Here is a 27,709-nt window from a genome sequence, read left to right on the forward strand (position 1 = left end):
ATCAAGTGAAAGTAAGTATGAAAGCTGATGCTCATAGAAGAAGTTGGGAGTTCAAAGGGGGTTACTTGCTTGTGTTTTACTTGTACAAAGAAAGATTCCTGGATGGTATTTAATATTTATAAGAAGCTCAATTAAGGAAAGTTTGGCTCATGCAAAGTGTTGATGAAGTTGCATGAAACAATTTGGGATGATCTAAATTTAAACTCGAGAACGAGTTTCTCTCAAAAGGGGGAGTCTGACACCAGAGTAAAGTGGCAGTCACAAGCAAAGTAGCATAAGGAATGTCCAAATAAGCCTACAGCCCAATCCAATCAAATTCTTAAGTCCAACCAAGTTGATTTTCAAGCCTAGCAAATAAGGCCATTATTTTGATTGAAATTCCCAACAATTTCAAAAGATATTTAAGTCATTTTCTCCCAGAAGTGAGAGCATTTATTTTGGGTTTTTTTCGTAGAAATATTTAGCCTTTATGTTTTAGTTCTCCTAGGCATATAAGTTATTTATTTTGTTTTTAGTTTCTATAAGTCAAATTTGAATATGGTTTTGAAAATGTAATGTTTTAAATGCTATTTTTGTTACCCTATGCTTAGAGAACTGTTCTAAGTATTATATAAGTCATTTGGCTGCATTGAATAAAATCATATTATAGAGTGTATTTCCACATTATATAGCCTTTGTACTTCAGAAGATAGATTTCTTCTTTAAAACTTTTATCACTTGAGTGGATTCTTTTGGGTGGCAAGTTTCAATTTTTGTATCTCATTGAGTGATTCTGTATCTCATTGAGTGATGATCCAATTCAATTATGTATCCTTAACTAAATTCCTTTGGGTTGTGATATCTATATCCCTTTGAATTTGTTTTAGTGGTGAGCTTATCAATCCTTTTAATTCCCCAGTTTTTTTTTTTTTTTAATAATTCCATATAACGCAGAAAGTATGAAAAATATAAGCATCCGCCCTTCCCTCATTTATCATATCGGATAAATTTGAGTTGCCCCTATACGATTTTGGTATCATAGAGGGAATTTTACAAAATCAAGGGCCCCTTAGGCCTCCTCCCTCTGCCCTAGGCCCATAGCCAAGGAGTCCATCATTTTAGTAATACTACCCCCATAATAGAAATCCTGAATTTTAGTCCCACATCTCCCACGTGTTGTAAAAAGAAGAAAAGATGTAAATGCCAAAAATAATTGAACTAAAAAATAATAATTCAAAAAAAATTAAGTGGTATAAAATTACTTAGTTATATAAAGTATAACTTACACCAACTTAGATAGATTCAAATTACATCTAATATAATTTTAAAAAATATTACACCATCTAATAACTTTTTATTTGATAAATAATTAAAAAATCTAATAATTGAATTACGTATTCTCTATATTCTTAACACACATGCCAAATTTCAAATTAATTAAACATTATTTACCATTTGATCAATAAACTCATCTTTCATACATAATTTTAAACTAGAAAAACTTGCACTTCGAATATTTAATTGATAATCTAGTCATTGATCTTTAATTGTTTTGAAATTTTGTAAGCAATAAGAATATACAAAGAGAATGTAATTCATCAATAAATTTGTCAAAATTTGCATCCAATAAAAAAATATTGAGTAGTGTAACATTATTTAAAGTTACATATATATATATATATATATATATATAACAAAATTATTTACAACTAAAATATTTTTCCTTTCATCTAATTAATCTCCCATTACGAAAAATCACAGGGCCAGGAGATACAAGGATGGTATCAGAGAGCCAGCAAGACGCTATCAAAGAAACACGCCATATAATCAACTCTGAATATACCATCAAAGAAACACGAAAAATAATCAACTCTGAATATACCATCAAAGAAACACGAAAAATAATCAACTCTGAATATATGCCGGTACAATACAATTATTGTAAATTTCATCTCTAGAGTGAAAATAAAAATTTGGGGGGTGGGGTGGGGAATGCATTTCTAGAAATGAATATATATTGACTGGAATAAATACATATAATTACAACTCTTGAAGTGGGAATGGGATTTACTAACAAGATCCCCAAGCAGTTTCCTTTTCCTTTTACTTTAATATTTTTCCTTTCTTTTTCTTTTCTTTTTTCCTTTCTTTTTTTCTCTCTCCATTTTACTTTCTGGAAGTGAACACAGGTGATGCTGCTGAGGACATCTTATCATCTATACTGTGAAGAAATACATGGGAAGGGCTAAACGAGATTCAAGCACAACCAAAACATCTACTTAAAGAGAAAAAACTTGGTGTCACCGGTTCTGGCTCTGGCTCAGGCTTTTTGAAAGGAAGATGCTTGAAGAAGGCTTTCACTGCTCCAGTCACACCGTCCTCGTTTTCCATGGCCTTTGCAAGTTCAACTGCACGCTCTTTCACCTGTAATGATTCTTAGGTAAGTGCATCACGTGCTAGTTTACACGTTCTAATCCATTGAGACTATATCACGAGTACGACAAGGTTTCACAAATTAATTTACACTACAGAAAAGACAAGAAATTCTGAATAGCTTTGCTATTTTTGTCATACACCAAATCTAATCTTACTTCTACATCAAGTGAAAAACACGGTTGTAGCAGGAAAGTTAGATTTACTTTCCAGTTACCAATTTAAAATGAAGTTGGAAACCGAAACTAAGATACACATCCATGAGAACCTTTACATTGAGGTTAACAAAAATGTGAATTATAAATTACATGCTCTAAAACAAGTGTGGTACTCTTGCCACCTAACCAAAGCTACTTGTTGGGGAATTCAAGTTTTAGTACTCAATAACAAATGTGAATTATAAATTAACTGCTCTAAAACAAGTGTGGTACTCTTGACACCTAACCAGAGCTCCTCATTGGGGAAGTCGAGGAGTTTTAGTACTCAAGAGTCAAGACTGTTAAGAGGTAACCAGCCATTATGTCATCCCCATCAATCAAACTGAAGATAAAAGAGGAGGGAAGGGGGAGAGAACCTACAGTTGCTTTTATATGTTTATATTCAAGATGAGTATAAAGTAAGAACTTAATTACTTTGTAGCTATGGTCTACCCTAGAGCAGCTAGATTAACTTTTTGCATGCTGCCTACGATGAATTTAGTTTTACAAGCCAAAACATATTCTACCTATAGAATATTTCTTAATCAAGGTACCTTTACCAGATGCAAATTTGGATAACACTGTGTACCTTTTTCAGAAATAAAGAATTACCTTGGGATCTAGCATAAAATTTATTGCGTCAACCAACTTGGGAAGAGTAAATTCATCAATAGGAATGGGTGGAGGACCTACTCCTCTTGCATTGACTCGGTCTCCCCAGAAAGGTTGGTCACCAAAGAAAGGCACGATGGTTGTTGGGCACTATATAAATAAATAAATAAAACAAAAAGGATCACAATAAGCCGGAAACCAATTACATGGAACTCAAAGCATCTCGAACACGGTTAGCTATTAAGACATTACCGCAGCTCTAAGACCAGCAGCTGTTGTTCCAGCACCTCCATGATGCACCTGAAAGCAACAAGGGAAAAAGGGATTAAAAAAAATTGCCTATTACATACTAGAAGAATATTGAAAACGAAGAGCAAACAAAAAAACCAGGCCAACAGCTGTCAAGCCTGAGCATGGCCCTAAAAAAAACTTTGGCATTGTAAACCTTGTCTGGGCCAGGTTAATTTGGGCCATTGTCATATCTAGGACACTTCTGTATTTACAGATCTAGAAATGAAAAAACTATAAATATTTATGCCTTACCACAGCCTTGCACTGTAAGAATAGCCAGTCATGAGGGCAGTTGTCCAATAAGTATATGGAGTCATTTGGTTCTGCCACTGGAAGGAAGCAAAATTTAGCCAAATAAACCAGTATACACAAAAGATGACATAAGAACCAAACAGAGCTCTTTAAAATGGTAAATAAGACTTACAATCCCCAAGTCCACCCCAGCCTTTGTTAATGATGCCCCTCTGTTTAGTGATTTCCAATGCCTCCACAATAATTTGGGTCATTTTCTCAGGCTCTTCAACAGGCTGACATAAAAATAAATAAATGTATAGAAAGTTCAGGAAAGATAAAACTCTATCCAAAAGAGGAGACATAAAACATATTTCAGAAAGAAGTCAAGTGCAGAAAGCTAGGAACTTAATAAATTCACATATCATAACTGTCCTTTTGGAGAATCAATTCTCACATGTAGGAACATCCAAATTCAACTAAGGTTATTTTATGACTCCTGTCTAATAAAATATGACATTTAACTGAGTGGAGTTAGACTTCCATGAAAAATAAACCTTAAAAAAAAAAAAATCATTATTTGCATGTCAAGTTAACAAAAAAGTTGGTTGTACAATATAAAGCACGAAACTGATTTAATATCCTATTTAAAACAAAATGGACTAGTTCAGTTCCTGTAACGAATCCAACATTACATTCTATAATAATGATACCAACAACAACCAAAAAAAACTGGAGGAACAATAATAACAACAATGCATAATTTATGATTTCAACACATGCAGTAGTCATTTAATCAAAGAAATTTGGACCCAAGGTCCTCTTTATCTAGTTTTCTCAATCATTTGATGCTCATAAGTTTCATGTTAAAATCACATTGCCACTTGGGAAGATGCACCAAAGGACAGCACGATTTAAATTTCTCTACTTCAAAGATCATGGCTATGAGAGACTTGGTAGAAAAGATTACACTTTAAAAATATAATATAAAAAATGAAAGCAAAATCAAGGCAGCAACGCAACAACAAAAACAGAGCGTTCACTGAACTACTGAGGGTTTGCTCCATGAATTTGTCATCATAAGTCCACCCAGCCCCATGCCCTTATCATCTTCACTAAAACAATGGGTCATCATGCCAAATCATTTGAGCCCCAACCCAATTTCTTTTGCCTTTTATTTACTGGGGTCTTATGGTCTTCATCTAAACCAAATCATTCTTTAATGGTGCATGAATATTTCCTATACATCCTTGTGGGCATTGTGCTGTCAAGTTGATTTTTTTTTTTTTTTTTATAATAAGTAAATAAGCAATTTTATTAGACAAAACAAAAGAGACTAGGAGTTCATGATAATGAACACATGGGAACAGAAAATACAAAGAGGTCATAAAGGAAGTCTAAGAGAAGCTAGGAAAACAAAAAAGGATGAACAATCAGTGAATCCCCAGCTCCTGGACCAATCATAGAGGGTACGGTGTAACACAGATTTTAACTGGTCCAAGGAGCTCCCAGAATTTTCAAACGAGCAGCAGGGTTCCATTTCTTCCAAATAATCCACATCACACATCCCGGAATTAAATTCCAAATGTTCAAACCATGCTTCCCAAAAGGCCTGGGCAACATCACAACCCAGCAAGAGATGGTCTACTGACTCTCCCTCCTTTCTACACATACAGCACCAATTTGCTAAAGGCAGACCCCTCCTCATAAGATAGTCCAAAGTAAGTATCCAATTCCAAGCAGCTGCCCACACAAAGAAAGCAACTCTCCTAGGAATTTTAGAGGTCCAGATACCCTTCCAAGAAAATGGGGAGTTAATACCCCTAATTTCCTATAATGAGTGCAAATATCAAACTTACCACTTCCTCTAGACACCAACACAGCCTATCATTTCCCTCACATCTTGGAATCCGAGAAAGGTCCATTGAGCGCCTATTGGTTTTCATAATAGATCCAAACACTTCGCAAGAATAAACTCAAAGGAATTGATGCGGGCCTGCACAAGCGGTGGAGCATGCGGTTTAATTCAATGTAAAGCAAAGAACCTTACTAGGGTTTGGCATGCCACAAATCCTCTTGAAAGAGCAAGGTGCCTTTGGGAACATGGACACAAGTGGCACATGGCTATTGTCAGCCAATGCTGTAAGGTGTTAGGTTAAGTCCCGCAACAAGCGCAACCCTCATGTTTAGTTGCCATTGTTGAGTTTGGAACCTTGAGCAAGGGATATAACTCAGTAATAGAGTGCCTCCTTGACGTGGTGGAAGTCATCAAAACAAGCCTGATTATCCCTAAACCCAATGTAAGTTTTCTATTTTGACTTGCTCTCCCGTCATGATCGAATGAGAATGGATAAAAGGCTTGTGGGATTGACATGAGGAGGTAAGGATGGCTATATTTCTAGGAGCGAACTCCAAGAAAATCTAAAGCACATGGATACAAGTTATGCCTTAGGATGAAAGACAATTCCGAATCCATTTTTATTATGAACAAGGAAGCTATAAGTAATGCGACTATGAATCTCATGGAGAGATCAATCCTAGCTTAGGATGAACGCTGGCAATATGCTTAACACATGCAAGTCGGATGAAAGTGGTGTTTACAGTGGTGGACGGGTGAGTAACACATAAGAACCTGCCCTTAGGAGGGAACAACAGCTGGAAACAGTTGCTGCTAATACCCCGTAGGTTGAGGAGCAAAATGAGGAATCCACCTAAGATGGGGCTCACATCTGATTAGCTAGTTACCGAGGCTATTCTTACCAAGGAAATGATTAGTAGCTGGTCTCAGTGGATGATCAGCCACATTGGGACTAAGACACAACCCAAACTCCTATGAGGCAGGTAGCAATAGGGAATTGTCCGCATTGGGCAAAAGCCTGATGGAGCAATGCAGCGTGGAGGTAGAAGTGTATTTTATTTTATTTCCTAGAGCCAAGGTTATTATTGAAATTCAATAATTGGGATTTTCCAAATCATTTAGATTTAGGTTTCCTTAGTCAATTAAAATTAGTAAGCTAGCTGTTTACTAGTGCTTATGTAATATGATAAGTAGTTCCTTTTACTTGTAACAGAACGTTAGTTAGTTGATAAGATTGTTAATGATAAGTGCAATAGCCTATCAATTAGTTAGAGAAGTTTGTTAAGCTTTGGCCAATCTCATGGCAACCACATGGTAGGTTCTTGTAACTAACTCAACGGCTTGCTTTTGTAACTATAAATAAGCAAGGCTGTTGTCATTGTAACTAGTTGAAATTGAATCCAAGAAATCTCTACCTGTGAGGTATTATTCCAAGAGTGTGTCTCTTGAAGAGCAAGTTCATTCTTTCTTTTCTCTAAGCAACTTAGCTTTCTAAAACAGCCTTCCTTTTCACTAATTTTCCCCATCATAATTTGGTATTAGAGCTTGAGATCCATTTGGGAATTCAAGTTCTTTCTTGCCCTTTCTATTTTACAGCATAGCCTATTCGAGATTCAATCCTTGCACTCATCATCACAGAAGGGGGCAGCTTGCTGCCTTGACTGAGGAAGTAAGGAGAAGTCAATTTCATCGTCACAGAAGTGATGGACTGATGGTGAACAATCTGAAGATGCTGATGCAGATAGCAACAACTTCAACAACGCATTTGGTCAATCTGTGAGAGGAAATCAGCAAGTGCCTGTGCAAGAACCAAGGCCAGGTCTTGTGCATTTGCAAGTTCCTCAAAGAGAAGAGCCAAAATGGGAGCCAAACATCAAAGTTGACCTTACAAAATTCCAAGTAAGCCTGAATCCTGAAGAATTTGTGGACTGGTTGAATCAAATCGAGAGGATATTTGAGTACTAAGAAGTCTAAGATTACAAGAAGGTGAAGTTGGTCTCTATCAAGCTGAGAGTGAGAGCTTCAGCCTGGTGGGAACAACTCCAAGTTCAGAGAATTAGGAGGGGTAAAGGAAAGATCCAAAAATGGTTCAAAATGAAGTGGAAATTGCAAAAGCAACTTCTGCCTTTCAACTATATGCAAGCTATCTACAAAAATGATTCTTGGTTGACCAAGTATAATAAGGGAAATGCAGCAATGTGTTTTTTTTTTTTTTTTGTTAATGCGGCATCTGATTCATCAAAGGCAGCCAATACATGCAAAGAAGAAGGTATAGCTTTAATCCTCGATAACACCTTTCTAGCACCCAAAGAAGATATGTTGATGACTGATGTATGATCAATATGAAGAAGAAGAAATGTGTGATAGTGTATTGATAATTGAAGACAATAAAGGAGAGGAGTGCATTCAAGAACCCGTATATGATCAATAAGTGGAAGAAGTAGATGCTCATATAGATGAAGAAGAGGATTGGTGAACAAGACTGTGATTTGACTACAAGAGTGATTGGTGAACAAGAAAAAGATATTTCAGGTTTGGGAATTCTGAAGTTGCAGGCTTATATCCAAGTGCCAGACAGCAGTCTTATGATGAAAATTCTTTGTCTGATCTAATGTCTGGGTCAATTTATGGCCTAGCTTCCCATGCACCTCCATTGCTTCAACCTGTTGGAAGTCAAAAAGACATGGCTGTTAATTAGCCCAAGCTAATGAGCTCTATATATTTGTACCCATCTGCTGTCCATGATGATTCTGATTTGAGCTCAAACTTGAATAAGAATGACCATACATTGATTGGGAATCCAACCGAAGATGCTTTGTTTATGAGAGAGTTTTCTCTCCTAGATGCCGACTTTGTTAGTTACCCTTATCAGAAGGTTGAGAATTTGGGCTTTGGAGGATCTGTTTTTGAGAAGTCAAATGTTAAAGATAGCACATCAGAAAATCTAAATTTCCCAATTAAAAGTCATGAAAAAAATCAGCTGGAGTCAGTTATTGGGGAAGATGTGAATGAGACTATTCATTCTCACGTCCAGTCTTCCCAAAAATGTGTGATAGTGTATTGATAATTCAAGACAATAAAGGAGAGGAGTGCATTCAAGAACCCATATATGATCAATAAGTGGAAGAAGAAGTAGATGCTCGTATAGATGAAGAGGAGGATTTATCATTAGTAACAAACGTCTTGCAAGTTCCAAAGAAAGAAATGGAGGATGAAGAGTGGCTTAGAAGAAGTAGTTACGAGGATATGGTGTCACTAGAAGTCTTGAACAATCTTGAATCAAAGAATCAAGAACAGCCCCAACCACAAAAACTATCTTGCTTCAAGAAAGGAGGTGAAGTTAGAGATTCAAGAAAGTGCTTAGTGTTCTTAATTAATGACTTTCAAGATTATGTTCTTTGTGATGTGACAACCATGGATGTTTGCCATCTCTTACTTGGGTGTGAAAGATCATGTCCATATCAAACCATTCCAGGTGGAAGGAGCAACACATTCAGCTTATACAAGAAACAAGATTGTTGCACATTGCAACCAAAGAAGGGGAAAGATAGCCCCAAACCATTAATCAAAATGAAAAAGGATGGATGCAAGAGCGTCTACGTGGCTGCTTTCACTTGCAGCCTGTACACAAAGCAGCAACAGCCCTTAATCTCTAGCATGATGCAGCAGCTTGATACAATAACTAACAAGAATGCAGATCAGTGGAACTACCAGATCATATGCACATTTCCAAAAGCTTCAATATGCATCACTTGCTGCCCTATCATGCACCAGATCAACTTACAACTAGCCACACTTGAGGACAAGTGTGTTCCAAAGAGGGATAGTCCAGATGCAATTCATTTTTTTTTTTTATAGGTAATCAGAAAACTATTATTAATGAGAAAAAAAGGAAAAGTACAAGTTGTTCATGATGATAAACAACAAGAAAATATAGAACAAACAACACAACAAAAAGAGAAATCGGGAAACTAAGCTAAGGGAAAGCATAAACTCAGTGATAGAAGAACAATCAGTAAAACCCCAACAACGAGACCACTCCAAAAGACTCCTTTGGCATAAAACCTTTAACTCATCCAATGTCTTCTCAATGTCCTCAAAGGAACGACGATTTCGTTCCAACCACACAATCCACATCAAGCACCCTGGAACCAAATTCCAAATGTCCGAATTATGTTTCCCAAGCCACTGATGCCAACAAGATAACAAACCCGCCACTGAACCTGGCATAACCCAATGAATCCCAAGCCTAAAGCATAAAAGTCCAAAGGGAATGAGTAACAGGACAATGAAGAAGAAGATGATCTACCGACTCCCCATCACAACAACACATACAACACCAAGTAGCCAACGAGCGACCCTTAAGCATTAAATTATCCAAAGTGAGGATCCGATCATGTGCAGCTGTCCACAAAAAGAACGCCACTCACCTAGGAATCTTTGGTTTCCAAACACGCTTCCAAGGAAACAAAGAATTCGAAGCACCCCAAATTGCATGGTAATAAGACCGGATGTCAAACTTACCATCTCCTTTTAGCCGCCAACCAAGAGTATCACTCCTATCACCTCGAGGAATACGAGTTTCGATAAGCTCGAATAGAGAATAAGATGCAACTAGCTCCCAATCTTCAAAAGCTCTATAAAACCTTAAATCTCATACTCTAACAGTTCCTCCTTCTGGAATCCACAAAACCTCAAAGATACAAGCATCCTTGATAAGCTACCTGTTTACTAGTGCTTATGTTATATGATAAGTAGCTTCTTTACTTGTAATAGAAAGTTAGTTAGTTGATAAGATTGTTAGTGATAAGTGCAATAGCCTATCAATTAGTTAGAGAAGTTTGTTAAGCTTTGACCATTCACTTGGCAGCCACATGGTAGGTTCTTGCAACTAACTCAACAGCTTGCCTATGTAACTATAAATAAGCAAGGCTGCGCTCATTGTAACTAGTTGAATTTGAATCCAAGAAATCTCTACCTGAGGTATTATTCCAAAAGTGTGTCTTTTGAAGAGCTAGTTCATTCATTCTTTTCTCTAAGCAACTTAGCTTTCTAAAATAGGCTTCCTTTTCACCAATTTCCTCCATCATAACAGGAAACTTAACAAAAATGAGTTATTTTAACCAAGCTAAAAATGAAATATCTTCACCTCAATTTGAAAGGTAGTGTTCAGAAAATTTTAGATAAAAATTTTGTATTTTTCCTATTTTCGTTATATTTTCCACCTATGAGGGCATCTTGAGATTTGCGTATCAATAATAAAACTAGTGTCAGGGTCAATCACCTAAAACGCACAATCACCAGCCGTACATCTTTTAGAAATTTACAATCAATTGATCTTTAAAAGAAAATCTAAGTTCAACACATACTAAAATATTTCAATTTTTCGAATACTGAATGGTAGAACAACAATTGCATTGGTAATCCCATTCGAAGAGGAAAATAGTTAGAAAAGTAATCAAGTAAGAAATACTTGTAAAACTCAATTGATACAACTAATCCTTAAATGGTGAGCGCTACTTTTGAGAATTATTCTAGCATCCTAATTCCAAGGACGTGCTTAGAATCTCCATTTCCAACATAGTTCTAAATAGCCAATTAGCTATAGTTCAAACAGCACCCCTTCCCCTTGTTAGTGCATGGTGGAAGGTCAGGTCATGGGTTCAAGACCCATTGATGTCCACAACAAGTTGATTATCTAATGACTCAACTTTGGCATATATAATGAATTGATTATTCATTATGACAGTTTCAACAGTGAGATTCACCACTATATATATATTTAAGAGGGAATATATAAATTAATGAGAAAAATAGGAAGTCAAACTCACAAGACTACCAAATCCTATATAAATAGGCTTGTCACCAGCTTCGAGCCATTTTACAAGTGATTCAGGAGGTTCATAATTTGATGCAAGATCAAGGAAGCAAAATCCTACCACATCAACCTTAGGACCCCAATCTGCAAACCAAAAAACACAACATACAGATATCACATGCTTGCATCAAAATTCATGTCTGCTCATGTTGCAATGATTATGCAGAATATGTTGTTTCAATAAAAGTAATTGCTGACTCACTCAAACAATAACAAAAGGAAAATGGAAAAAAGAACCAACAAGATTGCATCGAAGAACATGGATTTTTTTCAAAAAGTCAGTCAAAGAACATGCATATACCAATTGATTGAACTATTTCCTAAAAACCCTTGATCCAATTTCTCTTGGGAGAAAAATAAGGGTACATTTGGTATGCTATAATAAATTCAGGAATGGAATAGTTATTCCATTGCAATCATTGTTCAGTATTTTTGTTTCATTTTCATTACAAGGAATAGCAATTACTTATTAATAGTTATTCATTAAATGTGGAATGGTTATTCCTTACCAATAGGTCTGTAATAGCTATTCCTTAGTAACATGATATCTCAAAAAATAAAATTCCCCCAAAAAAAACATAATTGGCTCTGAAAAAAAAAATTGCTTCTCTCTCATAATCAATTTATATTATGGTAAGAAATTTAATTTTTTTAAAAATTTACAAACTCTTTTTTATGATGCATTAATTTAAGTTTCAAATATGTATTAACCTTTTTATGAAACATGTATATATATATATATATATATATTAATGTGTACCTTATAAAAAAAAAATTAATCAAGCAGATGCATGTGTCGTTTATTAGAATCTAATATTTAAGAGAGATGCTGTCTTTTTTTTTTAATATTAATGGAGATAACAATGTTAACAAACGACATTGATATTAATTATAAAATTATTTAATTTATGCATATTGAATGATAAGTGGGACCAAAGCTGTGAAATGCAGACTCAGTGTTGTATTACTGTGTTATCACCAAACATATGGATAGGAATAGTTTTTTCAATGCAACTTCTTATATTCCTTGTAATACTTATTCCCATTCATAAGTAATTATCATTATAGTATACCAAACGCGTCCTAAGTAAAAGAGAGCAAAAATGGAATAAAATACGCAAATAGCACTGTTGCACACACACCACAAGGCTACTCAGGCCAGCTACTTTTTTATCGAATTTGTTTCCCAAAAGATAGAAAGCTACCATCTTATGGCCATGTTTAACCAAGATTTCTTTTCTTCCAGAATCATGTATAAGTTGTTACTTAAAATACCAGATTGAAAAACCACATGTTTGTACAATTTTCATGGGAACATGGAATAAACAAATTATGTTCTTTAACCTGAAATGGTAACAGATGGATCCCGTATTATATGATTGGAAGTAGAATAAAACATGATTGAAATCAAAAGCAACCACCTTTTGGTTTAGGAACAAGGTGAGGACTCCATATATATCCATGTGGAATATCAGAATCAGAGCCCTGTGAACCACTTAAGTATGTTACAGGACGAAGCTTCAGCTTTTTCTTCCTAACATCATTGATCATATCCCGAATTCCAAGCCAAATCAAGGAGTCGACAATTTGATATGACAGCTGAAAAAGGGGGGGAGGAAAGCATGGGGCCAAAAGTGAAATTGCTACATAATTGGAAAAGGTGGTGAAGCTACAGAAAAATTGGGGAGGAAAAATAAATGACAACGAAAGGAAATAAATCAGTAGACTCACCCTATATCCAGCTTGTTGCTTCACACGGGACAAAGGATGTGGAAATTCACTAGTTGGCCTGGTATGAAAAAAGTAAAACATATACAATGCAGTTCAAAATTTTCCCATTACAGTACATTAACAACATGTGACCAGTACAATCCATGAAGAAAATATGAACTGAAAACCAGAAAACAGTTAAAAACAATACATAACGCAGTAAGATTGCTTTACCCAGACAAGACTTACGTCCATGGCATCGTGAAAAATATATGAATTGGTACTTTTAGTGCCTCTGCCACATGGGTATGACCTAAAGAAGTATTTATAATGGTTACAAGGAGAATAAGAAACAAGGAAATATAAGCTTAAGTTGAATTAACTGTTGGACATTAAAAAACAATCAGGTGCCACCACAATCAATTTCCATCCAATGGGGAGAAAAATAACAAATTTTAGCTTAACCTTGGTAAAACCAACATATCATCAACATTTATGTTTTGAAATTCACAAAATTCAATTTAAATCATTTTGAAATGAATCTTAAATTCAATCAGGTTGAGATTTATGTAAAAATAAATAATAAATAAAAAAATTGGCTTCAAAGTTCAAATTCAAGTTATTACAAAAAATTTACATTTTGAAATCAGAATTTAAAAAATTTGGAACTTTTATGTCCTCCGTGGCAATTCAGGCCCCAAGTCAACTAAATTGTTTAAAACGTGTAACTTTCTCCACAAATGGTTTTATTATTTTATAGACTTTTTGCATGTAATGCCATTTTCCTTTTTCTCTACTATGAAGAAAAAAAAATACAGTATTACAATCTAAAATGTACAAAGGTAAATTTAATAGGGAGAGGATTTGCTGCATATTGGGTTAGGTGGCAGCAAAAAATAAGTGACAAGTGTCTAAGGGTCCACCTGGTCATGTGCATTGCACATGACCCATTTGGTGGCTACATGCTTTGGACATCTAATAAGTCATTGAAATACCACATTATTAAATGGGGAGAGGATTTGCTGCATGGGTCATGTGCAATGCCCATGACCAGGTGGACCCTTAGACACTTGTCACTTATTTTTTGCTGTCACCTAACCCAATATGCAGCAATTGCTGCATACTGGTATGCAGCAAATCCTCTCCCAATTTAATAATGTGGTATTTCAATGACTTATTAGATGTCCAAAGCATGTAGCCACCAAATGCGAACTTCTTTGAATGAACTATTTTCTAAGTTCCTCCTATATAGTTCATTCTTCCAAATCACTCCCATCACCAAGAAGCCAAGGAAACATTTGTTAGCCCTATGATTCCAAAGAGGATATTACCTTTACAACTAATTATGCAATAAACAATCCGAACTTTTTATTCATTTTTTTTTTGCCAAAGTTATTAATCCTTCCCAACATTAATTAAAGACACATTAATTTCATTAAAAAATAAGAATTCATGATCAGAATCAAAAGCTAACTTCGATATAAAAATGATTGGGGACCACAAAAGATATTCTTGTGAAATAAATGCAAAGACAAGATCTTTTTAAGATTGGATGCCCGAGTTTGGAAGTATTTTCTTTTCCTCCTTCAAAATTTCTTAATCTTTTGTATTTCTAATTATAATTTTAAGTGAACCCTTTTTAACACCCTGTTTACCTAATTACCTGAGGACTCTTGTAATAAAATTTATTATTCAAATAAAAGAGAACGTTCACAAACAGATGCAAAAGTGACAAGATCTAACCATACGCTGGGGGATTGGCAATGATTGCATCTGCTTTAAAGGCAACACCAGAATCAATATCAGGGTCTCTGCAAGCTGAAAGTAAAGAATAGATAATTTCCTTCATTTGATTTCGTTGAATAGGTATCTCAGAAGGCCCCGATGGCAAGAATCCTTTATTTTTCACCATATCTATTTGACAAAAGAACTTTGGAATTAGTACAGTTAACAAATGTCTTTCAAGTTCCAAAATTAATATCAAATGAAACATATCACCATCACAATAATAATAATAATCTTGTAAATAATCTCAAACCCAGCAGTTTTGTTGGGTTGATATATTGTGCAAATTCATAATAATGATAATAGCAATAAAATTTTCTATTGGTTTTGTTGTGTGCATGTAATTTGATATATTTTGCTTATTCATAGTAAAATACTATTACGAGCATAAATAATAATAATAATAATAATAGTTGTTGGAATTATGGTTAAGTGATTAAATTCAACATTTCCTAATAGCTTAAAACTTTTAGGACAATCGGTAATTTAACATGGTATTAGAGCAAGAGGTCTTAGGTTCAATCTCTATCTCCACTCTACCTCCCATTTAAAATGTCAAAAATCCCACGTGAAGGGGAGTGATAGAATTATGGTTAAATGATTAAATTCACAATTTCCTAATGGGTTAAGCTTTTGGGACTCTTAAAGACAAGAAAAAAACAATATAGAGGAGTGAAAGCAACCCTTAACATTGTCAATATAGATATATATATATATATAGAGAGAGAGAGAGAGAGACTAGAAGTTAGGGTTAGCCCTACATGGGCTTACAACATAACTAGCCTCTTGGGCCATTATATCAACATAAACCCAATACTTAACACTCCCCCTCAAGTTGGAGCATATTCTGGTATAGGTCCAGCTTGTAACACATAAACTCTTAACAACTTCTACAGTGCCAACTTGCTTGAAGAGGCTGAACAACAATGTGAACTGGCCAAAATTGAAGCTAAACCGACCAAAAAACAATATGAACTGGATGAAGTCTTCAATTCCAAACAGGTAACCAAAAAGAGTTTTTATAGGGGTTAGGTTATCCTTATCATGGATAAGGGGACAGCCAAAACCTATACCCAAACAATAAAAATCATTAAAAATATCTGGATAGGGAATAGCCAAAACTTGTACCCAAACAACTCCTTATCCACCAAACCAGTTTTATCCCTATCCGGGATTAAGTTATCCTTATCCTAGAAAGGCAATAGCACACATCATGAACCAAACAAGGGTATTCCTTCTCTACTCCTACAAACAACCAACATTAGCGGCTTCAAAACTCACTGGTGACCACTACACTGGCAACCAACAAAACCAGCGGCAAGAACCACCAAGAAACCCACCACTAAAACCATTGGAAACTACCGAGGGACCGGGAAAAGGCCACCATGACCTCCGACGAGCACCTACATGACCATAAAACCAACAGGACAAGCCGAAACCCAATGAGTACAGGATCAATCAAGAATGCGCCAAAAACAAAAGGGCCAACAAGAAATGGCGAGAACACCAAAAACAACCAAGATCAGTGGATGATGGTGGGAAACCACTACTGATCAGCCAAGAACAGAGGCCAACCACCAAGATCTACTAAGTTTGGTTGTGAGTCAAATATGTTTCTTCAAGCCAGATTCGCAATGAAGACAGCCACAAGTGACAGAAACAAGGTAAGAAGACGAGAACAACCAACAGTGGTAGCAACAAAAAACTACCAAGATTGACCAACCAATGAGAACAACCAACAACTCCAATCTGCCAAGAACAACAACCAACAACAACTACCACAACCACACCAATAGCAACCAACAACAATCATCAGCAACAACACAAACTTAGATCTGAAGGTTGCACAAGCAACCAAACACTGAGAACAACAGTAACAACGAGCAAAAGCAACTGGCCACAAGAAAATGGCTCTAATACCGTGTAAAAGACGTGAATAAAATAATATAGAGAAGTAGAAGCAAGAAAGAGAGAAGAACACAACCCTAGTAGATACATCTTTACTTTATACTCAAGTCAACGATTACAGTGAACCCTTAATAGGGTATATATAGAGACTAGAGCTAGGATTAGCCATATATGGGCTTGCAACATAACTAGGTCTCTTGGGCCATTACATCAACATAAACTCAATACTTTAACAGAGACAATCGGTAATTTAACATTAGTAATAAAAATTTCTCCAAATGGCTCTTCTTTAGACAGGCTCTCTACAATATCAAAAAAAAAAAAAAGTAATTAAAAATTTCTATTAGTTTTGTTGTGTGTGTGTGTGTGTGTAAGTTGATATATTCTGTTAATTCATAATGGAATATTCTTATGAGCATAAAATGTCATCTAAATAACTTGACAAGTATATTTAAAAAGAAGCAATGTTATAATAAAAGTGAAAGCATCATAAGAGCGTTCCTCAAACATGCCACAAAAACCCCACTAAAGCAACTTATGTGTCAAGCACTTAGTGAAAGCCATTTCCCAATTAGTGCTTCTCAATCTCAAATAAGAGATATGTAACTACTTTGAGCCATTTCCCAACTAAGAGATATCTAACTACTTTGACAAGACAGCATAGAGTCATAACAAGACCACATGAGATCACCAAGATAATTCCAAAATAGATAGTGCATTTAGGTACATACAACCGGCAAGAACTTTCGGATCCCCTCCTAGAGGGTAAAACTCCAACCCAGCAGTCAAGACAAACTCTTTGAAATTTGAATGAGTTGCTAGTCTAACACGATGGCCATAGTCCTGCATGGGAAATATTCTTGTAAATGATCTCAAATTACTTCTAGCAATATCTTGAGTGGCCAACATATATATATAAATATAAATATATAGACATATATGAAAACATATAAAACTGAACATTGAATTTTATTCATGTATTCTTCTTATCTTTGATAAAAACGTAAGCACAAATCAACATTAAAAGTGCTTGGAAAGAAGGTTCTACTCAATGTAACCAAAAGCAAAGGTGTCACCACTGTACATGAAGTATTTATTACTCATTCTAACCAAAAAACTTCAGTTTTTTTTTTTTTTTTTGATAAATTACAAAAACCTCCCTTGAGGTTCGGGAGAATGACACTCTACCCCAAAAAAGGGAAATGACACTCCTCCATTGAGGTTTGAAGGAAATCAATACATTAGACCTTCCATTAATAACAGTGATAGAATACCAAAATAAAGATTCGATATCGCTTAGAGGACATGCCATTGTCAACAGAGATGAGATCAGGCAGAGATGATGCATAGGCCAAGCTAGAGAAAATCATTATGATGGAAGAAATCAATTGAAGACAAAAGTCACAAGCAGTTTAGATAAAAGAACATGATTGCAATACTAAATTCTTTCATCAGTTGGCTAACTCACATAGATGACACAATCATATTGGTTAGTTGCAAGTGGAGGGGAAAAACACTAATGATCAAGAAGGATTAGGAAGGAGATTGTAGAGTTCTATAATGGGCCATACATAAAGTTGAATACGTGGAGGCCACATTTAGATGGCGCATTTCAGTGCTCCAGATTCAGCTTCAACTTTTGAAGAGGCTGAGATTTTCCAGGCCCTTACAAGTATTAATGGGGACAAGGCACCGAATCCAGATGGCTTTACAATGACTTTTTTCCAGGCATGCTAGAGTGTGGTGAGGGATGACATAATAAATTTTTTCAACTACTTCCATGCCAGCGGTGGCTTTGGGAAAGGTCTAAATGCTACATTTATTGCCCTTATTACTAAAAATATAGGGGCAGTGAATATGATAGGTGGAAGACTATTCTGAGGGAGCTTAGCACCCAAAATGTTTTTATTCATGGGAGACAACTACACTGTGTCTTGATTGAATGTTTGGAATGTAGGCTTAGGGAAAGAAATCTTAGGGTGCTTTGCAAACTTGATTCAGAGAAAACCTATGACCTTGTAAAATTGGGATTTTCTCCTATAAATACTAAGCAGATATGGTTTTGGGGAACGATGGTTGAAGTGGATGTATTCTTGTATTTCTAATATCGGTTTTCAGTGCTTGTGAATGGGACTTCGATTGACTTTTTTGCGAGTCCCAGGGGTTTGCGGCAAAGGTCTCCACTTATTTTTGTTTTTATGATGGAAGCTTTGAGTCTAATGTTGTCAAGGGCGGAGGAAGGAAGTTTCTTATATAAAGGTTCTCAGTATAGGCAAACACATACGATGAAGATATCACATTTTCTTTTCGCAGGTGACACTCATTGTGTGATGCAATGCTGAAACAATTGCGGTATCTTTGTTGTACTCTTTTGCATTTTGAAGCAGTCTTTGGGTTGACCATAAATCTAGGTAAATCTGAAATGGTCCTTATGGGAGAGATTGAGATTATGGGTGTACTAGCGGATATCCTTAGATGTAAAATTCCGGCCTTACCTCTGAAATATTTGGGCCTGCCTCTAGGGGCGATTCAAAGCTTAACTATTTGGGATGGCATTCTTGAATGTATGGAGAAGCGATTAGCAGTGTGGAAGAAGATTTTTCTCTCAAAAATGAGCAGGCTTACATACTTTATGTCCTTATACCCTCTTCCAACTAGTGTGGCTTATCATAAAGAGAAGATTCAAAGTGATTTCCCATGGGGTGGTTTGGCAGATGTCTTTAAATTCCATCTTGTCAACTGGGATTTATGGTTTTATGCCATTTGGGTGGAAAGTTTGGGGATTAGATGTTTGATGATTTATAATCAAAGGCTGATAGGGATATGATTAGCATTTTGGAGTGGAGATAAATTTATCATGGTGTAGGGTGGTTGCCACTAATATGGGCTTTTGCAGGATGGTTGGTGCACAGCTCCTGATAGCGACCTATGGTGTGAGTCTTTGGAGGTATATTAGTAAGGGATGGCCACAAACTATATTTGTGAAGTTTGAGGTAGAAAGAGGGGATAGAATTGAGTTTTAGCATGATCGTTGATGGGGGGATGGGCTCTTTAAGGATTGTTATCCAGAACTTTTTCAAATTGCTAGAGATAAAGAGGCAAAGGTGTCAGATTATTCAAATGTGGTAGGTGGTATCCATCATTGGCACTAAATTTTTATTCGAGCAGCACATGATTGGGAATTGGAATCTTTGGAATCGTTTCAGGATTATTTGTATTCTGTTTGGTTCTGCCCGCTTCAGGAAGATAGGATGATCTCGAGTTTGGCCAAGGCTCTGGGCTGTAAAGTTTGCACCTTTTACTGTGCTTTGCAATCAGGTGGAGATTTATCCTTCCCCTGGCATGCTATGTAGAGAGCTAAATCTCCACCTCGGATTGGCTTCTTTATGTGGATGACCATGAAAGGCAAGCTCCTAACAACGGATAGTTTGAAGAAACAAAGCATTGTTATTCCAGATTGTTGTAGCATATGTATGTCGGATAGGGACAATCAATCACTCATTTTACATTGTTGGGTGGGTAGAGAACTATGGGGCTTCCTATGGTGTCTGCTGGGGTGTTTTGGGTGATATCTAGATGGATATCAGATTTCCTCTGTGTTGGGCTGGTCTTCTTGTTAAAAAGGATAAGTTGGCGATCTGGCATGCGATCCCTTCTTGTTTGATTACTACTATTTGGAGAGAGGAATTTTCGTATTTTTGAAGACAAAGCTTTCTCAGTAGCCAATCTTAAATCGCAATTTTTGAGCGGTCTGTTCGCATGGAACCCGGCTCTCTCCTTTCTCCGATTGTGGTTCTGATTTGCTGTCTTTTTTAGATAGCATGTTTCTCTCTTAATTTATACTCTCTTTTGTTTTCTTTTTTCCTTTTTTCTTTCTACCTCTTTAGTATATTTAATGTAAACTGTGACCACACTTTTTTCTGTTTTGTGAGAACTATGGGGCTTCTTTACTGATCCAAAAAAAATGTAGATTTGTATGATCATGTACTCAGATCATTTTTTTTTCCTGGTTTTACTCTATACATTACAACCCAGTTGATACAATGAGCTACCTGATCAAACTTTGAGCAGCTATATATTATCTTCAATGTCCAATTTAGGTTTTAAAGTAGCAAAATCAGACATTAACCAAATAAACTAGGCAGCTAAATGGTTCCTAGATTTTTCTTGTTCAGTGTAATTTTCAATCTCTGTAACCTGTACCTTGCCATGTAAGTCAGCCATTGTCCATCCACATTTCATTGTATTCCATGTCTGATGTCCATTTTTTACACAAGAAATCTCTAATCCAAAGGCCATCAAGTATTGTATTTTTCCTCAGATGCAATTATCCTCTTTTTGGATAGATTACCTACTTCCAAGAAAAAAAACTCCTATCAGCACTGGGTTACAAGTCCCAACTAAATTCAATTGAAAGAAGCACCTTATCTTACACAATTAGACTCTTCAGATGATGCTCCCGAGATCTTTATATGTTTGGCTCTCGGTCACCCAAATCATGATTCTTCTCTTCTTCTTTTTTTTTTCTTTTTTTTTTTTTTTTTTTTTTTTGTGTTATAGTTTCTTCATGTTGTTTCTTCAAGAGAGGAGAAAAAATGATGACCCATAAGCTCCATTACATTTAAAATAAGGGCCATAAACTAAAATATAAAATAGTTGGAAAAAATGTTCAAAAAACTAAATGCCCAATGAACTATTATGCAAAACATAATCACTGTATATGGTGGATTATTTATTGCTACATTGTGAGGTTACTTATGCTTTGTGGAGTGAAGTTTTTGACATGTTTGGCGTCCAGCGGCTGTTGCCTCTACGGGTAACAGCCCTATTATTTTGGTGGAGGAATTGATTTGGGAAGCATTCTTCAGATGTTTGAAATTTAGTGCCTTCATGTCTTATGCAGTTCGTGGAAGGAACACAACTCTCTCATGTTTAATGACTCTGAAAGATCCTTAGATCCATTGAAATCATTATTAATTCGCACCTTATTTGAGTGGTCGAGCTTGGGGTTTTGCACATTGTACTTCTATATTTAAATTTCATTCTTCTCTTAGCTTTGGTGGTTGATTCATTGTAATTGTTCGAGTCTTTGTGTTCATCATCGGGAACATGAAGAAATTCTCCTTATCGACAAGGCTTTATTACTTATCAAAAAAATAACACAATCAGATTGTAAACATGGTTTTTTTATTTGGAAGCTACACCCACGCCCTCATCCTCCACACTTGTGAGAGGAGGAAGTGCCATTTGAGTCCAGCTCATTGGCTAGAGTGTACAAATATTCAAAATTTATGAATTCCAAACCTTAGCAGATGTATACCATTCTTTTTCTATTTTTTGATTTTTTAAAAGAAATATTTAATATATTTGAACAAGAAGTTAGATATGTAACTGATGATATCAAATTTCATTTAGGGTCCGTTTGGTTGGAGATGAAACAAGGAGAATGGAAAATAGAGGAGAGAAAAGTGATTTTATGGGTGTTTGGTTGGAGAGAAGGAGAGGATGGAAAATTGGTGGAGCCTAGGTGTATTCTCCCCTGGCCCACCAAAATTGTATCTCTCCAATTTGGGGAGAAAATAGAGGGAAGAGGAATAGTTACAGACAATAACTAAACTACCCCCTCCTCCTTTTACGTGTTGGAACTGCTGGTTGCCTTTCTTTCTTTCTTTCTTTCTTTCTTTCTTTTTTTTAGCTTTTCTAGGCCGTGGGCGTGATAGTTCTTTCTTTTGTTTTAGTTTTCTTCTTTTCTTCTTTTCTTTTCTTTTTTTTTCTTTTTTTTTCTTTTTTTTGGGGTTTGACTAGAAGTGAATTTTTTTTTTTTTTAATTATGTATGATTTTTCTTTTTTAATAAATTTGGTGATTGGCTTTTCTTTTTTTCTTGCCCACTTTTTGTTTTAATTGGGAATCATTTTTAACAAGGGTATATGAGTAAATTTATACAAACTCATTTTTTTCATCCCACTACTTTTCCACTCCCAACCAAACACAAATGAGAGAAATTAAAATCTCTTCTATCCCCCCATTTTTCCATCTCTCCTCCCATTATTCCAAATGGTTGCAGTGATACAAGATAGATGAAAATGCAATATGGTGAAAGGTGATAGATTTTAGGTATGGCACCACTCAAGGGAGTTGGTGTTCTGACAAGGTTAGGGAGCCTTATGGGGTGGGTTTGTGGAAGAATATGGGACAGCTCCTTACATTTTGTCAGATGTGTTGCTTATGTTGCTGCGATGGGGAATCAGTGGACCACCTTCTTCTTCATTGTAAGTTCTCTCACGCCTTATGGTGTGAAGCTTTTACAGTGCTTGGGATCCAGTGGGTAATGTCGAGGTTAATCAACTCTTTTTTCTTTATTTGGAGAAACTGGTTTGGAAAGCATCTTTCAACCATTTGGAATATGGTCCAGGCATGTTTAATGTGGTTAGTCCAACAGGAACGTAATGCCCGCATTTTTGAAGACAAGACAAGAACATTAGAACATCTAAAATGTCTCCTTTTTCGTACTCTGTTTCTTTGGGCTCGTGTTTGGGTGTGTACAAACTGTACTGCTGTATTTGATTTTTTAGTTTCTATTTCCTTTACCTCTTGTTCTTTTTGTATTTGTTTTCTTGTTCAAAGTGTTCACCATCATGAACATGATGTTCAATTTTTTCTCAATAAAAGTCTTATTACCTATCAAAAAAAAATAGTGATGGCTCTAGAATTGGCTTTTGGCTTAATTTGTGAAGTGGCATGAGACTACTATTATATAGAGATATCCTAATCATTTCCTAATTGTTAGGGACTAAGAGATTAAGGTAGCGGATTATCTAGATTATACAAATGGTTGCTTTTATCGAAATCCTCTTTTCATTGGAGCAATTAACAATTGGGAACTAGAATCTATGGCACAATTACTAGGTATCACATATGCTACAAAGATTTGATGTGGGGAGGCAGATAAATCGGTATGGATCCCATCAAAAAATTAAGGCTTCCAGGTGAAAAGCTAATACAAGGCTTTAAGAGAAAGAGGAAATTATTTTCCTTGGTAAAGCATTTGGAAAGTTTGTGCACCGCAAAGAGTGTCTTTCTTCTTCTGGTGAGTGATATTAGGAAAGACTGTGACTACGACAAATCTAACGAAGCAAGAGAGCTTTATTATAGAGTGGTGTGTGTAAAAGATAGTAAGAAATTATGGCTCATCTTTTCCTCCATTATGCGATGGCTAAAGAATGCCTCTGGTTTTCTACTTGTTTGGTGTTTCTTGGGTAGTGTCTTACTCAATGATGGGAGTTATTATCATCTTTGGATAAAGAGAAAAGCTCACTGCTTTGAGGGGAAAGTGCTAAACTCGATGAAGTTGAAGTTCTTAGTTTTGAAAACCCAATGCAAAGCATGTTTCCAACATTTTCCACTTAAGTTTTTAAGTTTGCTAAGAGTTTCTTCCTGATAAATCTTTTTAGGGTAGATTACATGAATTTGGCATGCGTATAACTAAGCTATGGTTGTATAGCAATCATAAGGTTTAGACCTACATTGCACTTTTCTGCAAAACTGGCATAGCTAACATGTAATCACATCAAAATCATACCAGTAATGGTCAAAAGCCTAAAAGATTGTAACCTATCCACAAAAAAAAATCTTAAAAGATTGTTCACAAATAATATATACATAGAATAACAGGACAATAAGCTTGTGAAGATTAGAAAGTCTCAAAACCTGCAAACGTTTTCCAATTGCAATAAACGGCTGAACATCTCCACGTGTACCCACAATAAGCATTACTACTTGCAATGGTGGTATGTACTGAAGGTCTGTTGCATCAAGAGGTTCATCATCCACAGTATCAGTGCTAGCACCCACAGAGCGAACACCAATATCTTGGGGTTCAACATCAGCTGGAACTTCAAATTCTACAGTTCCATCATCTTTTACTGTAGCTATTCTATTCAAAAGTTTTAGCTGCACAATTCAATAAAAGATCCAGGTCACACTATAATGGGGGGAAAAATTTTGAAGCAACCTGACGTAAAATTCACCTTCTGCTGGACAGAAATTGTCTCGTCAAAAATTTGTGCTGCTTCTTCAGCAAGTATATTATGATGTCTATGCCTCTCAGTTTTTGATCTTTCCAACTTAATTGGACCCGCAGATTCCAGTTTGTCAACGTTTAATATCTCAATTGGCAAGGTGTTTACTTCAGAAAGATTCTGGCTAGCAGCCCCTGAACAAAGAAAACTACAATATGCATTAATATAATTACAAAAGAATTAAATAAAAAGTCCCAAATATCTCTCTCTCTCTCGGAAAGAATAATTTTATTGAAAAGAGACTACTTCATGAAGAAAGACATGAAGAAAAAGTACTATCTGTAAGATCCAAAGCAAAGGACCACTCATAAAGAGAACTAATGAAAGCCGCTAGCAATTAAGTTGACGTGCACTCCACATCTTCAAAAGTGTGTCGATTTCTTTCCCTCCAGATAATCCATAGCACACAAAAGGGAACAAGGTTCCAAACAGCTGAAAAACAATTAGATCCCCCAATCCGCCATCCACATAATAAATCAAGAACCTTCTCCATACACACCAAATCCCAAATGTCCGAATAACATAACACCATAAGTCAAAAGCCACACTGCAATGTATTAAACGGTGGTCCACAATCTCCCCATTGCATCAAAAGCCACACTGCAATGTATCAAAAGGTGGTCCACAATCTCCCCGTTGCATCGACACATATAACACCAACTCACCATTGCATAACCCCTCTCTTAATAAGGTTATCACAAGTAATAATTTTCCTCCCAATCCGCTGTCCGCACAAAAATGAAACTCTACAAGGAGCCTTAATCCTCCATATGGTTTCCCAAGAGAAAGACACAGAAAATGAACCCCAAAAGGTCTCAAAAAAAGATCTCACAGTGAAATCCCCATTACTCCTTAGTTTCCATCTCATCTGATCTTCCACCTCCCAAGTAGGAATATAAGATTCTAGCAAATGGAAGAATGAAGCAACCCCATCGATCTGCCAGACATTATATTTTCTCATGAAACCCACAATCCAACTCCTCCTACCCCCTGTCCCCCAACATCCTCACTCTCTCACTCTCTCTTTCTCTAGCCGATGAAACGCACAAATTGTTACTAGAAAAGAGTTCCTACTAGCCAAAATAAAAAATAAACAAACAAAACAAGGCGCTTTTTTCTACACCACCTTATTCAATTGTTTTTAATTTAGTTATCTATTTTAACTTCTTTTCAAATAAAATAAAATAAATAAATAAGAGTCTCAAAATTTCCCAACTCTATGTTATTGTTTCAAGAAAGAGACTCGGCTTTTGTGCCCTCTATTTTTCAATTCTTACTGAACAAATAAAATACGTCAAATTAGCAAAAGAAACTGTCTCCTCCAATCCTCCTACTTGCTTTCCCATTGCTACTCGATGGATTCTGTTATGCAATCATAGGTCAACTCCTTAAGCAACATCTGCTTTAATATTCAATCGCTTGACATTGTCACCTTATCGGGCATCTGAACTAGTTTTACAGTATAAGGTGAACAAGGAACTTCTAAACTAATGTCAAATGCGTACAAGCTGCATATGAGTATTAGAAGCTACAGTTTTAGAACGTTATGAGGTAGTCATAGTGAATATATGGCAGATACAAAAGATCAGGCATATGCAACAGCAAGATTCCATGGCAGTTTTGTATCCTCCAATTTCAGGTATTTAGAAAGTTTTCTTCCTTAAGATGTTATAGTTCTTTGTAAAGTCTTGTGTGTTACAGATACCAAGGCCCAAGTTCGAATCCTACTTAGCGTGCAAGCAAAGAAATCCTAATTCTACTACTTGTATTGCAACAAGTCTTGTAATTCTAATTAGTCTAGAATTTACGCTACTAAAGTTAATTCCTATGATCTCTTTCATTTTATTTATATAATATACCTAGCAAAGCAACACAATTAGCAAATTGAAGAAAATTAAGCTTGGCTAAATTGCCTCTTCTAACTTATTATAGGCATTGATGAAATTTATAAGCAAGCATAAAAAATAAAAAGTAAGAAATGGAAAGTTGGACCTGAAGAGGTGGTGATTGTGGCACTGGCACCGTTGTCGGTGGTGGTGGTGGTGAAGTTGGAGGAACCATTGTTGTCGAGTTGTTTGGTATTGGCAAACTGACTATGACTCTTGTTGTCCATTGGAATTGGAATTGGAATCCTCCTCTGATCCAGATCCGAACAACTAAACTAAATAAGCATCCACCACCACCGGACTCTTAGTACACACCGTGTGTGCGTGTGTTGTAATTACTACTACAATGGAGAATCAACTTTATTATCAATTTCTTTCTTTCTTCCTCGAATAAAGCGGCCGAGAAAGAGAGAGAGAGAAAGAGAAGGTGGGGAATTGGAAGGGTGTAGAGACTCTTCCTCTCTCTGTATATCTCTCTCTCTCTCTTTCTATCTACTCTCTACTCAACTCTGTAATCAAAGAGTACGGGACACGTATTACATTTGTTCTCCTCACTACTTATCATTATTTTTATTAAACCGCTTCCATCATTTTTTTTTAAGACCAAATTTTGTTAACTTTTTGAATTTTACAGAGTATTACTATTTTGTCCCGTCGGAAAATACGATAAAATTGGAACTATACGGAGAAGTAGCGTAGCGTGCCCCACCTCCCATCTTTTTTGTTTTTTAAGACCAAATTTTGTCAACTTCGCCCTTAGATTTGGATATTTTTTATTTTGCCCCTACGAAAGTATTACAATTTTGATCTCTTTCCCCTTATGATGGGATTTACTTTTTTGATTCAAGACACTTCTATTAAT

At 35.9% G+C, this 27,709-nt stretch overlaps 1 protein-coding gene across 4 annotated transcripts; it reads right to left on the reverse strand.

The window, feature by feature from the left end:
* Positions 1-1,870: 1,870 nt before the first annotated feature.
* On the reverse strand, positions 1,871-27,386 carry LOC126698743 (sterol 3-beta-glucosyltransferase UGT80A2). 4 transcript variants are annotated; one of them, XM_050396159.1, is made up of 14 exons: positions 26,954-27,386; positions 24,911-25,095; positions 24,591-24,833; positions 17,614-17,725; positions 14,933-15,103; positions 13,439-13,502; positions 13,211-13,268; positions 12,901-13,078; positions 11,433-11,563; positions 3,937-4,039; positions 3,765-3,841; positions 3,474-3,521; positions 3,222-3,371; positions 1,871-2,403 (listed from the first exon to the last, which is right to left on the reverse strand). In XM_050396159.1, exons 1-14 carry the CDS (start codon positions 27,072-27,074, stop codon positions 2,236-2,238), a joined length of 1,809 nt encoding a protein of 602 aa, XP_050252116.1. In that variant the 5' UTR covers positions 27,075-27,386; the 3' UTR covers positions 1,871-2,235. The 4 variants fall into 4 exon arrangements, with proteins under 4 accessions (XP_050252116.1, XP_050252117.1, XP_050252118.1 ...); XM_050396160.1 differs by lacking the exon at positions 13,439-13,502 and having other exon boundaries at positions 14,938-15,103; XM_050396161.1 differs by lacking the exons at positions 24,591-24,833; positions 24,911-25,095; positions 26,954-27,386 and adding exons at positions 21,086-21,233; positions 21,316-21,433.
* Positions 27,387-27,709: the final 323 nt, after the last annotated feature.

This window comes from Quercus robur, chromosome 9 (assembly GCF_932294415.1).
Source record: "Quercus robur chromosome 9, dhQueRobu3.1, whole genome shotgun sequence".
Taxonomy (NCBI): domain Eukaryota; kingdom Viridiplantae; phylum Streptophyta; class Magnoliopsida; order Fagales; family Fagaceae; genus Quercus; species Quercus robur.

Excerpts from the sequence above, each read along its gene's own strand:
- LOC126698743 (XM_050396159.1), bottom strand. The coding sequence starts at position 27,074 with ATGGACAACAAGAGTCATAGTCAGTTTGCCAATACCAAACAACTCGAC. Across the intron at positions 25,096-26,953 it reads CACAATCACCACCTCTTCAG|GGGCTGCTAGCCAGAATCTT; the intron begins GTCCAACTTTCC and ends TTCTTTGTTCAG. Across the intron at positions 15,104-17,613 it reads TCCGAAAGTTCTTGCCGGTT|ATATGGTGAAAAATAAAGGA; the intron begins GTATGTACCTAA and ends TTTGTCAAATAG.